The sequence below is a fragment of the Babylonia areolata genome, chromosome 23, assembly GCF_041734735.1.
Source record: "Babylonia areolata isolate BAREFJ2019XMU chromosome 23, ASM4173473v1, whole genome shotgun sequence".
In the NCBI taxonomy this organism is placed as follows: domain Eukaryota; kingdom Metazoa; phylum Mollusca; class Gastropoda; order Neogastropoda; family Buccinidae; genus Babylonia; species Babylonia areolata.
This window is the reverse complement of record NC_134898.1, coordinates 30,442,353-30,454,852: the sequence shown is the minus strand read 5'-3', so window position 1 is coordinate 30,454,852 and position 12,500 is coordinate 30,442,353. Positions and strand designations below refer to the sequence as shown.

At 41.2% G+C, this 12,500-nt stretch overlaps 1 protein-coding gene across 2 annotated transcripts in view; it reads right to left on the bottom strand.

Annotated features, from left to right (window-relative positions):
* LOC143298016 (uncharacterized) overlaps nt 1–12,500 on the bottom strand; it is a 170,924-nt gene that overhangs the window by 17,584 nt on the left and 140,840 nt on the right. For both annotated transcript variants that reach the window (XR_013057337.1, XM_076610669.1), the window contains exon 5: nt 5,081–5,206. Coding sequence is in view for 1 of the 2 variants with exons in the window: in XM_076610669.1 (XP_076466784.1) it covers nt 5,081–5,206 (126 nt within the window). In the remaining variant the exon portion in view is untranslated. The remainder of the gene's footprint in view (nt 1–5,080; nt 5,207–12,500) is intronic.

The window sequence follows — 12,500 nt, the reverse complement described above, 5'->3', positions numbered from 1 at the left end:
TTCATTAATGAACTTGTTTTAGAAATTATGGAGCACGGCCAACACGGCGTTACTTTTGACTTGATTGAATTGTTTGTTCTACTTTTTGCTGATGGTATGATTTTGCTTTCCACAACCACAAATGGGTTGCAACGTCAATCAAATAATTCATATGCTGCATTACAATTTACAGTTAAAGGTGAATATGGTCAAAACGAATATTGTTGTGTTCCGTAAATGAAGGTATTTAGCAAGAAATGTAATATGGTCATACGGAAACAGAAGAATTACTGTTGTAAATGTATATGAGTATCTTGGAATCTATTTCTCAACAAAACTTAGTTTCAGCTTTGCATGTCAAGATATAGCAAAACAAGGCAAGGAAAGCAACTAAGTTATCATGATATTTCACTTTTTGTATAAAATAGATTGTAGTTCGTTGAGTGTTTTTGTTAAGTTATTTGATTCTCAAGTTCAGCCAATACTACAGAGCAGAAATATGGGCATTGCAAAAGAGTGTAGAAATAGACAAAGACGAAGAATAGTGGACTGGTGGTGGCAAGACTGGCATGATCATATTGAAGCCAGTGACAGATTTGCACAATTTAAACTCTTTAAAACATCGAAGGCGATAGAACCGTATATTGAGATGGAAATTAACAGATACATAAAAGCGCATTGGCAAAATTTAGAATTTTTTTTTGTTTGTTTGTTTGTTTTTTTTGTTCCCGGACTTTCTTGGGTCGAATATATATAAATTCATTATGACATGCAGAATAGATGGGAAAAAAATGTGAACATAAACAATAACAGATGTAAGTGATTATGTTGATATATATATATATATATATATATATATATATATATATATATATGTGTGTGTGTGTGTGTGTGTGTGTGTGTGTGTGTGTGTGTGTGTGTGTGTGTGTGGTTCATTACACAATCAAACACATGAATGATTTTATGGTTTTTAGTGACAATATATAAAGTCACAGACCCAAACACATACACAGAAACATACGCACACGCACACACACACACACGCACACACACACACACACACACACACACACACACACACACACACACACGTTTTGCTATGTCATTCATCTTTATGCTGAGCGCAGAGCTGCAGTCATTTCTAGCCCAGCCATGTTACCATTCTCTTCTACGTCCGTGACCCCCCCCCCCCCCCTCCCTTTTTTTTTCCCCCATCGCTGTATCTTCTTACTATTACACATCACATTACTGTTACAAAGACCTCTCTGATCGCTGTTGTTGTTGTTGTTGTCGTTTTTTGTTGTTGTTGTTGTTGTTTTGTTTTGTTTTTGTTGTGTGTGTGTGTGTGTGTGTGTGTGTGTGTGTGTGTGTGTGTGTGTGTGTGTGTGCGCGCGTGTGTGTGCGTGTGTGTGTGGTGTGTTGTGTTGTGTTGTGTTGTGTTATTGTTGTTGTTGCTGCATGCATGCACACGAGGACGTATATATGTATATGTTGTGGTGCAGATGTGTTCACGTATGTGTGCGTGCATATGTGTATGAGTTTATGTCTGCCACAATGAAATGAATGTTGAATCTTTCTGGATTAAAAAAAAAAAGTCGATATGTGGAGTGATGGCCAAGAGGTAACGCGTCCGCGCTAGGAAGCGAGATAATCTGAGCGCGCTGGTTCGAATCACGGTTCAGCCGCCGATATTTTCTCCCCCTCCACTAGACCTTGAGTGGTGATCTGGACGCTAGTCATTCGGATGAGACGATAAACCGAGGTCCCGTGTACAGCATGCACTCAGCGCACGTAAAAGAACCCACGGCCAAAAGGGTTGTTCCTGGCAAAATTCTGTAGAAATATTCACTTCGATAAGAAAAACAAATAAAACTGCACGCAGGAAAAAATACAAAAAAAATGGGTGGCGCTGTAGTTGGTCGACGCGCTCTCCCTGGGGAGAGCAGCCCGAATTTCACACAGAGAAATCTGTTGTGATAAAAAGAAATACAAATACAAATATAAAATTATCACGTCATTTTCAGCTCCTTGATCATAACGTTATTTTGACTGTGTGAGATAGAAGGAAATAGACAGAGGGGCAGAGAAAGAGAGAGAGTGTGTGCGTGTATGTGTGTGGGTGAGAGACAAACAGACAGACAGAGAGAGAGACGGAGAGACAGAGAGAGACAGACAGACAGACAGAGACAGACAGAGGCAGTGACAGAGGGAGACAGAAAGAGACACAGAGAATTTAGCACACATAGAGACACAGACACAGACACAGACATAGACACAGACATATTCACAGACACGAAAAGGGAGATTGTTAATTTCAGGAACTTTTTTTTCTGCTTCCCGACCAAAGCCTCCCCAAATACTTCTCCTTTACTCTCACAGTAACAATACTGTACCTTTTGAACACCCGGGTGTTTCTGGAACTTTTATACTGATGACATCTCTCTCTCTCTCTCTCTCTCTCTCTCTCTCTCTCTCTCTGACTCACTGTCCTATCCGTCAATCATAGTGTGTGTGGGGATGGAGGGGGTGCTATCAGTGTGTGTGCGCGCGTGTGTGTGTATGTATATGTGTGCGCTCGCGCGCGCGCGTGTGTGTATGCATGTGTGTGCACGGGGGGGTGTGTGTGGGGGGGGGGCAGGGGGGGTTGTTTTCTTCATTATGTATACCCTTCTGGATGAATACCTTTTCCTTTCATTTATGTGTGTGCTATTTGTAATAGATGTAGATTATCAAGGACAGATTGGAAGAATAGGCAATGCTTAAAGTCTTAATCCTTGAATAAATACGTTTTTAGTTCTGAGTTCTGAATTCTGAGTTCCCTGCCTACACTTGCCGCGTGCATTTCTTTCCTCTGAACCCCAACGTGCACTGCAGTTGATCAATAATGTGTAGGCTTGGAAGTGGCCATGTCAGAGTCCAACAATTCCCCATTACAGGGCCATACAGAGATGGGAATGGTCGCTGTGGGAGGCACACACAATCATTACATTGTCTCTCTCCACTTCTCCTTGCGTTTCGCATTGTCTGAACTCGTTTCTTTGGTTCTCACGTACAGGGCTTCTTATAACCTTGCGTGTTGTGTGCCAGCGTTTGTTGCTGTGTTTTTTGTTTTGTTTTTGTTTTTTGCAATTTACGTGGGTGTATATTTTGTTTTCGTAACGTTCCTGTAGACGTTCCTTTTTTGAGGTTTTCGGTTTCGCTTGACTATGTGTGTATACATATGTATGTGTACATAACTACATGCATATATATGAATGTGTATTGTGTGTGCGTGTGTTTATGTAAGTTTGTGCCTGCCTATGTGTGCGTATGTGTTAGGGTAGCTGTTAGATACACATGTATGTTAAAAAGTATGTATGCAGTGTGTGTGTGTGTGTGTGTGTGTGTGTGTGTGTGTGTGTGTGTGTGTGTGTAGTCACATTTTGGTGTGTGTATGTAACATAGATATAATGTTTTATATTAACAAAAGCGTTTTTGTAAAGCACCTAGAGCAGATTTCTGGATAGTGTGCAATGTAAGTATCCATTATTATTATTATTCTGAACTTGTTGTTAGGGTCTGTGATAGGGGTTTTTATCTTACTGCATGATTCCGTGCTTGTGGTTTTTGTCAGAAGGAGGCTGCACATGTTTCTTTTTGTTAATGTTTTGGGCTGTGCACTGAACAGTTGGTTTCGGTCTTTTCTCTTCTCTCTCTCTCTCTCTCTCTTTTTATTTTTTATTTTTTAATACGAGCTATTTGCTGATGGCAAGAAAATGATGGAATAATTACACAGACACACACACACACACACACACATACACACACACACATATATATATATATATATAAGATTTTAAAAAACACAAAGTTAAAAACCAACACCCATTTTGTTAAACAATAAAAATAATCTAAATTTTCACTGCTACCTGGCAGCTATATATATATATATATATATATATATATATATATATAGATAGATAGATAGATAGATATATAATGACAACTGTTACAAGTAGAAGGGGAAAGTAAGGGGAGGGGAGAAGAAGAAAACAATGAACGTGACACATTTCCTGTGCCTGTGCTATTGCCTATATGTGTGTTCTGTACGTTTTGTTTGGTTTTGTTGTTGTTGTTGTTGTTGTTGTTTTTCTTGCTTTTAACCAGCCCCTGTGCTCTGTTCATTACCAACAATTGTGCCCGGTCAGTAATCTCCATACGTGCTCTACCCATCACCTACATCTGTGCTCTCTGACCGCTTAATTCACCATGAAAAAACTGTTTGAGATGTAAAAGATGTGATTCTGGGCAGGCAGCGAGTAAGGAGTCCAGATGCAACAAGAACAACAATAATAATAATAATGACTCACTCACCTGAACTGTAAACGATGTGGCTATGGGCAGCCAGCGAGTAAGGAGTCCAGATGCATCAACAACAACAACAACAACAACAATAATAATAATGGCTCACTCACCTGAAATGTAAAAGATGTGGCTATGGGCAGGCAGCGAGTAAGGAGTCCAGATGCATCAACAGCAACAACAATAATAATAATAATAATGGCTCACTCACCTGAAATGTAAACGATGTGGCTATGGGCAGCCAGCGAGTAAGGAGTCCAGATGCATCAACAACAACAACAATAATAATAATAATAATAATAATGGCTCACTCACCTGAAATGTAAAAGATGTGGCTATGGGCAGCCAGCGAGTAAGGAGTCCAGATGCATCAACAACAACAACAACAACAACAATAATAATAATAATGGCTCACTCACCTGAAATGTAAAAGATGTGGCTATGGGCAGGCAGCGAGTAAGGAGTCCAGATGCATCAACAACAACATCAACAATAATAATAATAATAACAACAACAACAATAATAATGTAACAATATTATTATAATAATAATAATAATAATAATAATGACTTACTCACCTAAGATGTCCTGAGATGTAAAAGATATGGCTCTGGGCAGCCAGTGAGTAAGGAGTCCAGATGCATCAACAACAACAACAACAACAACAATAATAACACACAACAACAACAACAACAACAACAACAACAACAATAATAATAATATAATATAACAATGATAATAATAATAATGACTCACTCACCTGAGATGTAAAAGATATGGCTCTGGGCAGCCAACAGGTACGGGGTCCAGTGACGGACGTACAGCACCATCAGACGCTGTGTGTGGAAGGGGGCCCAGCAGATAATGAAGGCCACCGTCACCGCCACTGAAACACGGGATCACAATCAGAATCAGAACGACGTCGAGCCAACAGCCAGTGCCATCAATGATGAATGAATGATATGGATACTTATATAGCATAGCGCCTATTCTCGGTCAGAGACCAAGGTCTAAGCGCTTTACAAACACGGGGGTCATTTGCACGACAGGCTACCTACCTGGTTAGAGCCGACTGACGGCTGCCATTGGGCGCTCATCATTCGTTTCCTGTGTCATTCAATCAGATTTCAGGCACGCACACATACACACTCAGACAGGCATGTAACACTTTACGTGTATGACCGGTTTTGTTTTTTGTTGTTTTGTTTGTTGTTGTTGTTGTTGTTGTTTTTTGGGGGGTTGTTTATTTACCCGGCCATGTAAGCAGCCATACTCCGTTTTCGGGGGGGAGGGGGGTGCATGCTGGGTATGTTCTTGTTTCCATAACCTACCGAACGCTGACGTGGATTGCAGGATCTTTAACGTGCGCATTTGGTCTTCTGCGTGACCTGGGAGACCGGAAAAATCTCCATCTTTTACCCACAAGGCCCCGTTACCGAGATTCGAACCCGGGACCCTCAGATTGAAAGTCCAACGCTTAAACCACTCGGCTTTTGCGCCGATCAAGAAGCAAACTACAAACATACACGCTGTAGATGATTTATTCGGCAATATCTAAAATAGAACCGCTTGGAGAGTCCCGCGGCAATCTTGGATTTTGCGCATGCGCATCGCGAAATCGCAGCGAGCAATACCAAAGGCGATCGACATAGACAAAAGCAGCAAACATGTGCTGTCATCCATTTCTTCAGTTGACAGCCTCCATTGCTTACAACCAAACATTGTACAATGAAGTGCCATTGTATGCACAATAAGAAAACCAAAATGTGAAGCAAAAAGTCGAAAAGTGAAGCATGCTCTTTCGCACATTCTGCCTCTCTTGTTCGCCTTTGTTGCTCGCAATTTGGGAGAGCTATTCAACTTCGTGAGCACATGTAGGAGTTTTGTAGCTCTCGGCCCGTATTCTTGGAAGTGTGCTGTATTTAAGAATGTGTGTGTGTGTCTGTCTGTGTGTGTGTGTCTGTGTCTGTGTGCCTGTGTGCGTACGTGTGGATGGGGGCGGTGGGGTAGACACCTGCAGCAGTGTAGGAGTGTGTGTAAAGGATGCTTATAAGAAAATATACATGCTCTTCTGCAAGTATGTGCGACAAGACAGGTGCCCGAATGTAGACGGGTTTCTTTTTCCGACGTGCAAAAACAATTTTTTTTAAGCAAGCAGGCTATGAGTTATGGTAGTCCTTCAACACATAATTACCAGCACGTGTGTGCGACAAAACACATAGCGCGGACTAATAAGACTCTGTTTTGTTAATAAAAGACACATTATACTGTAGTGGGAAGTCCCTTAAACAAATGTAATTATTACCAAAATGGATGGGGATGTGGGGGGGAGGGGGGGGGGCCGTCGTTGTTTGCTGCGTCAGTGTGTGGGAGGGGAAGAGAGACGTATGACGTCAATACTCACCGTAAAGTACAGTGTGACCAGTATTAAGATCCTGTCATTTGGAGAAAAAAAAAAGAAAGAAAAAAAAAAGATGGAAAGAGATATGGTGGTGTCCAGCGGATAAAGTCAGCAAGACTGGCATCAGCTGACCTGAGTTCTAATCACGTTGAGTGGGTTGGGAGAGAGAGAGAGGGGGGGGGGGGATTAATACGAAACGGGAGTTTTTGATCCAAGCTTGCCAACACGTCAGACGTATTTCTAATATTGCGAAAGCCAGTATGTCGTCGTTAAACACAACTCTTAAATAAACAAGCAAACAAAGCAGATTAACAACGCACGCAAGTTTACAGAGAGAGAGAGGGAGAGAGAGAGCAGACAAAAGCGTATTTATTGGCGAGGGAGAGAGAGGGGAGAGAGAGACAAACAGACAGACTGACAGACAGACAGGTAAAGATAGAGGCAGATAGAGACAGAGACAGAGCGAAAGAAAGAAAGCGAGAGAAAGAAGAGAAGAAAGAGAGAAAGAGAGAGACAGAGAAAGAAAAATGAAATAAATAGATTAAAGGAAAATGAAAAAAAAAAAACGTACAAAAAGGAAGGAAGGGGGAAAAAAAAAAACAGGGAGTGAAAAAAATTCTTAGTGACTAAGGATGTATTTCTCGCATAGTAAATGGTTTTGATAGGCGGTAGTTCTTTTCACAAAGGAAATAAAGCAGTGCAACACTTGAAAAGCAAAAGCCAAGATTAAAAAAAAAATGACAAAAAGAAAGAAAGAAGGAAAGACGGAAAGAAAGAAAGAAAAAAAAAACATGAAAGAAAGAAAGGTGGTAGAAGACAGAGACACTGACACTGACACTGACACTGACACAGGTTTAATTGTGAAGGCCACCGTCCCACACACGAAGGGGTGGGGGATACAATGGGGCAATTCAACATGCAGAAAGAATACATATTTCACTCGTCACAAAAAAAAGAGAGAAAAAAGTCAGTATTGTACATGAGTAACCGATAACTGGATGAAAAATACATAGCATGTTCGTATTCATCATGTTTATAGTTATACCAGTTCATTCATTGTGTAAATTCGTCTCTGAATTTTAAAACGTAGTAAGTGTACATAGCAAGATTTCTGTTGGAGGTATAACACATGAGTTTTGTAGAATAGGAAGCAATGTATTCTCATTAATATTTATGAACTGTGAAATATATTTCCGGCGGATATGACCGTATTTAGGACACACAAAAATGAAATGGTATTCACCTTCCAGGATGCCAGGACAAAACGGGCAGAAACGGTTTGCATCCGCGTTCTGGTAGAAGACACAGAGAGAGAGAGCTAGAAAAGACTTTCAGTTCAGAATTTCAGTTTCTCAACGCACTGGTGAGGCGTTTAATACATGCAGAAAATTCTTATTTGCGTACCTATCACAGTGGATTTCTTTAAAAGAAATTCGCCAAAAGACAACGTTTGCATTGCCACTGGGTTTTTTTGTTTGTTTGTTTGTTTGTTGGGGGAGGGGGTTTTGTCAGTGCACCAAGTGCGTGCTGCACACGGGACCTCGGTTTGTCGTTTCATCCGAATGACAAGACGCTTCATTTGATTTTCCAGTCAAACTTGGGAGAAACGGTGAGACCGCGATTCGAACCAAGACCCTCGCGGGCACTATTTTGAGAGATAAGCTTCTTAACCATTCAGCCACCTCCCTTCCTAAAAAAAACTGGAAAGGATGAGTGAGGGGAGTGGAAAAAAGAAAAATTAATAATTTTAAAAAATGTATAGAAACAGAGGAAAACAAGCAGATGAATCTTCTTCTTCTTCGTTCGTGGGCTGCAACTCCCAAGTTCACTCGTATGTACACGAGTAGGTTTTTGCGTGTATGACCATTTTTACCCCGCCATGTAGGCAGCCATACTCCGTTTTCGGGGTTGTGCATGCTGGGTATATTCTTATACGCTGACATGGATTACAGGATCTTTAACGTGCGTATTTGATCTTCTGCTTGCGTATGCACACGAAGGGGGTTCAGGGACTAGCAGGTCTGCACATATGTTGACCTGGGAGATCGGAAAAATCTCCACCCTTTACCCACCAGGCGCCGTTACCGAGATTCGAAACCCGGACCCTTCGATTGAAAAGTCCAACGTTTGAACCACTAGGCTATAGCGGCCGTCAAGCAGATGAATAAAACAGAAAGAAAGGAGAAAGGGGAAAGGGAGAAAGAAGGACCGACAGAAGAAAGAGGGAAAGAAAAAAAAAAGAAACATAAGAGAAATTTAAAGAATGAAGACTAAAAGTCTGTCGAAAGAAAGAGAAAAAAAAAGAAACAATAAACAAAGCACACAAGACAAAAAAATCAATGAACAGAGAAATGAGATGGAAAAATATAGACAGAAGAACAGAAAGACAGAAAAAAGAAAGAAACGACAAGAAAGAGAAGAAGAAGAAGAACAACAACAACAACAGCAACCATAAAAGGAAAGAAGCTTAATTTATCAATTAAACGAAACAAAACGAAATCAAAGAATAAGTGGGGGGTGGGGGGGGGAAGAAGAGAAAAGGAAACAGAGGAAAGAAAAGAAAGAAAGAGAAAGGGTAAAAGAATGAAGGAGGGAACGAAAGAAAGAAAGAAAGAAAAGAAACATGTGCATATGAAGCGACGTATACACAAAGTGAGGAGAACCCAACAATATGTTATATCAACAACAGTAGCAACAACAACAAATCTGCCACTTGAGATCAACAACGCCGACGTCAACGCTTGTCCCCCCCCCCCCCCCCAAACCCCCAGCCCCCATCACCCACCCACCATCCACCCCCACCCCCACACACTAATCTGGTTAAACCTGACAATTCCATCTGTCCTCATATAAGCCTACAGCGAACGTGCAACCTCCAACGTTGTTCCGCAGAAACATATCAAGGCCACAGCAACCGTGACATCAAGTAAACGAAGACGGTGCTACGTGTTTGGAACTGATCCCTTAAGCCGTAGTTACTAATTAAGATGGGGAAGAAAATAGAAGGGAGGAAGGGAGAAAATAGCGATGGGGGTGTGTAGGGGTGGGTGGGGGGGGGAGTGGGGGATGTGAGAGTGCGAAGATAGATGAGAAAGAAGGGAGAAGGGAGGGGTGAGTGAGGTTGCCGTAATCTCTCTGAAATACGCAGCAATTACTGTTAGAATTCTCAGTACAAAATTACAGACGAAGAAAAGACGTATAACAGCAAGCAGAAAAACCCAGAATTGTGACAGGTTTGATCGCGAATGCGAAATTAAGAGAAAGAGTTTTCACAGAACTAAGAATTATGCCAGACTGAACAAATCTGTACCTGTTAGGGAAGCTCTGACTGCACCCAGTCGAGCTTATAAACCGCAATTACGAAAGTCATTTAGAAAATTCCAGTCTAATTTAATGAAAAAGATACGTAATTTAAAAAGCAGAGATCCTTCATCCTTCTGGAAATTGTTAAATGGCTCTGATAATGATAAAAGAGATATTTATGATAAGATAACTTCTGAAGCATTTTTCATACATTTTAAAAGTCTAAGTGAGAATGTTGATAGAGAGGAAGGAACTCATTACGTCAGTAGATAGTAATGTAAATGATGTTGATAATAGTTTTTTTTAATTGTTCCTTTACTATAGAATAAGTAGGGAAGGTAATACCAGGTTTAAAAAAAAACAATAAAGCATGCGGTATTGATCAGATTATTAATGAGTTCTCAAAGTCGTCTTCTTAAAAAATGATAGGACTGTTTACTAAATTCTTTAATGTAATATTGACTACTGGTAAGCTAACTGATGACTGGACAAAGGGAATAATCAAGCCTATATATAAACAAAAAGATTGTGATTCTGATCCTAACAACTACCGGGGAATTTCTGTCCTAAGTTGTTTTGGGAAATTGTTTACGAGTTTACTTAATGTTCGTTTGGCGAATTTCATGGAGCAGAATGGAACTCACGGCAATGAACAAACTGGTTATCGAAGTGGCTTCTCTGTAATGGACCATGTGTTCACGTTACACTCCATCATTGATTTTTTCTTGTCAGGAAAAAAATTATATTGTTTTTATACATTATGAAAAAGCTTTTGATTTTATAGATTGTGCACTCTTGTGGCAAAAGATTTTGACGTCTAATACCAATGGTAGAATCGTAACAGTAATACAAGACATATACGCCAAAGCTAAATCACGTGTTGACTGGAACAGTTGTTTGTCAAACTATTTTGAGTGCAAGACTGGTGTTAGACAGGGAGAAAACCTGTCCCTTCTTTTGTTTTCTGTCTTCTCAAATGACATAAAGCACTTCGTTAGAAACAACATGGGTGGCCTAGAATTATTTAAAACTAACGCTGAGCAAATGCATATGGAATTTTTTTAGATTGATCAGTTGTATAATGTGTTCTTGTTACTGGATGCTGATGACGTGTGAACGTAACAAACAAGGCATAAACTGCTTAGGTCAATCAGCTTCATTAATGAAAATGTTTTTGTTCCCATTTGATTACTAAACGAAAAGATGGACATTGCTGACAACAACAACATAATCGCGTAGATTACTGTGTGGTTTTTATGATGCCGCGAGCGCCGACGTGTTCGTGTGTATGTGTGTGTGCGCGTGCGTGTGTGCATGCGTGGGTGGGGGTGGGGGGGGGAGTATGTGCATGTGTGTGTATGCTTGTGCATGCGTGCGTGTGTGCATGGACGTGTGTGTGTTTAAGATAGTTGAGGGTTGTTGTTTTTTTACAGTAAAAGCTAGACAGGTATTTTCTCTTTTGTCTTCACCCCTCCACCTCTTTCGATATTTGTGTTCCAAACATTTGCTGAAGCTTTCCTGTATTTTTAGTATGGCTGCTCTTTTGACAGTGCGTGAGTGTGTAAAGGGGGGAAGGGTGCGTGCATGTGTGTGCGTGGGTGCACCTCTGTGAATATGTGCACACAGTGTGTGTGTGTGTGTGTGTGTGTGTGTGTGTGCGTGCGTGTGTGTGTGTGTGTGTGTGTGTGTGTGTGTGGCTGTGTGTGCATCTGCACGGGGAGTGGGGGTGGGTGGGAAGGAGAGGTGAGACGGTGTAGCCCGAGCGAACGTGTGGGAGTGTGAGTATATGGGTGGGCTGCTTATAAAATGTATCAATCAAAGGCGATCCTCTCTCTCTCTCTCTCTCTCTCTCTCTCATCACACACACACACACACACACACACACACACACACACACACACACACAACACACACACACACACACACACACACACACACACACACACATCCCTGGAGGCGTCGTCTCTCCGTGTTAAATTGATGTGTCGCAATGTCTGGTCTCAGCTGAAGATAATAAATCCCGGCTGACAGATCACATTTTTTTTCCTACGGCTTCGGTCACCACAGTGGTGGGAGATAGCAAGCAAGGCCAACGGTGTGGAGCAGCTTATTCACACCCCCTTGGTTCTTTTTTGTACCCCAGGACCAAATGTGGCTATATATATATATATATATATATATGACAGTTGTGTCCGACTCTGACTATCGGAACGGCAGAGGATGCAACTGCTGTCCTGACCATCTGGGCTATAATTTGATTATAGTGGACAGTGTCTTGCCCAAATTACATCCCCATTCTCTTGGCCAAGAAAGTTTTGGGACAGTCAGCATTGGGATGGTTCCAAAAGGCCAGCTAGCTCCCAAGGCTGCAGCACTAAGAGCCAGTGCAATTTTACCTCCTAATCTGAGAGTCCTAGTCCTTCACAAAAGACTAAGCTGTAAATGACTTCCTGTTGCAATGGAGAAACCATTTATC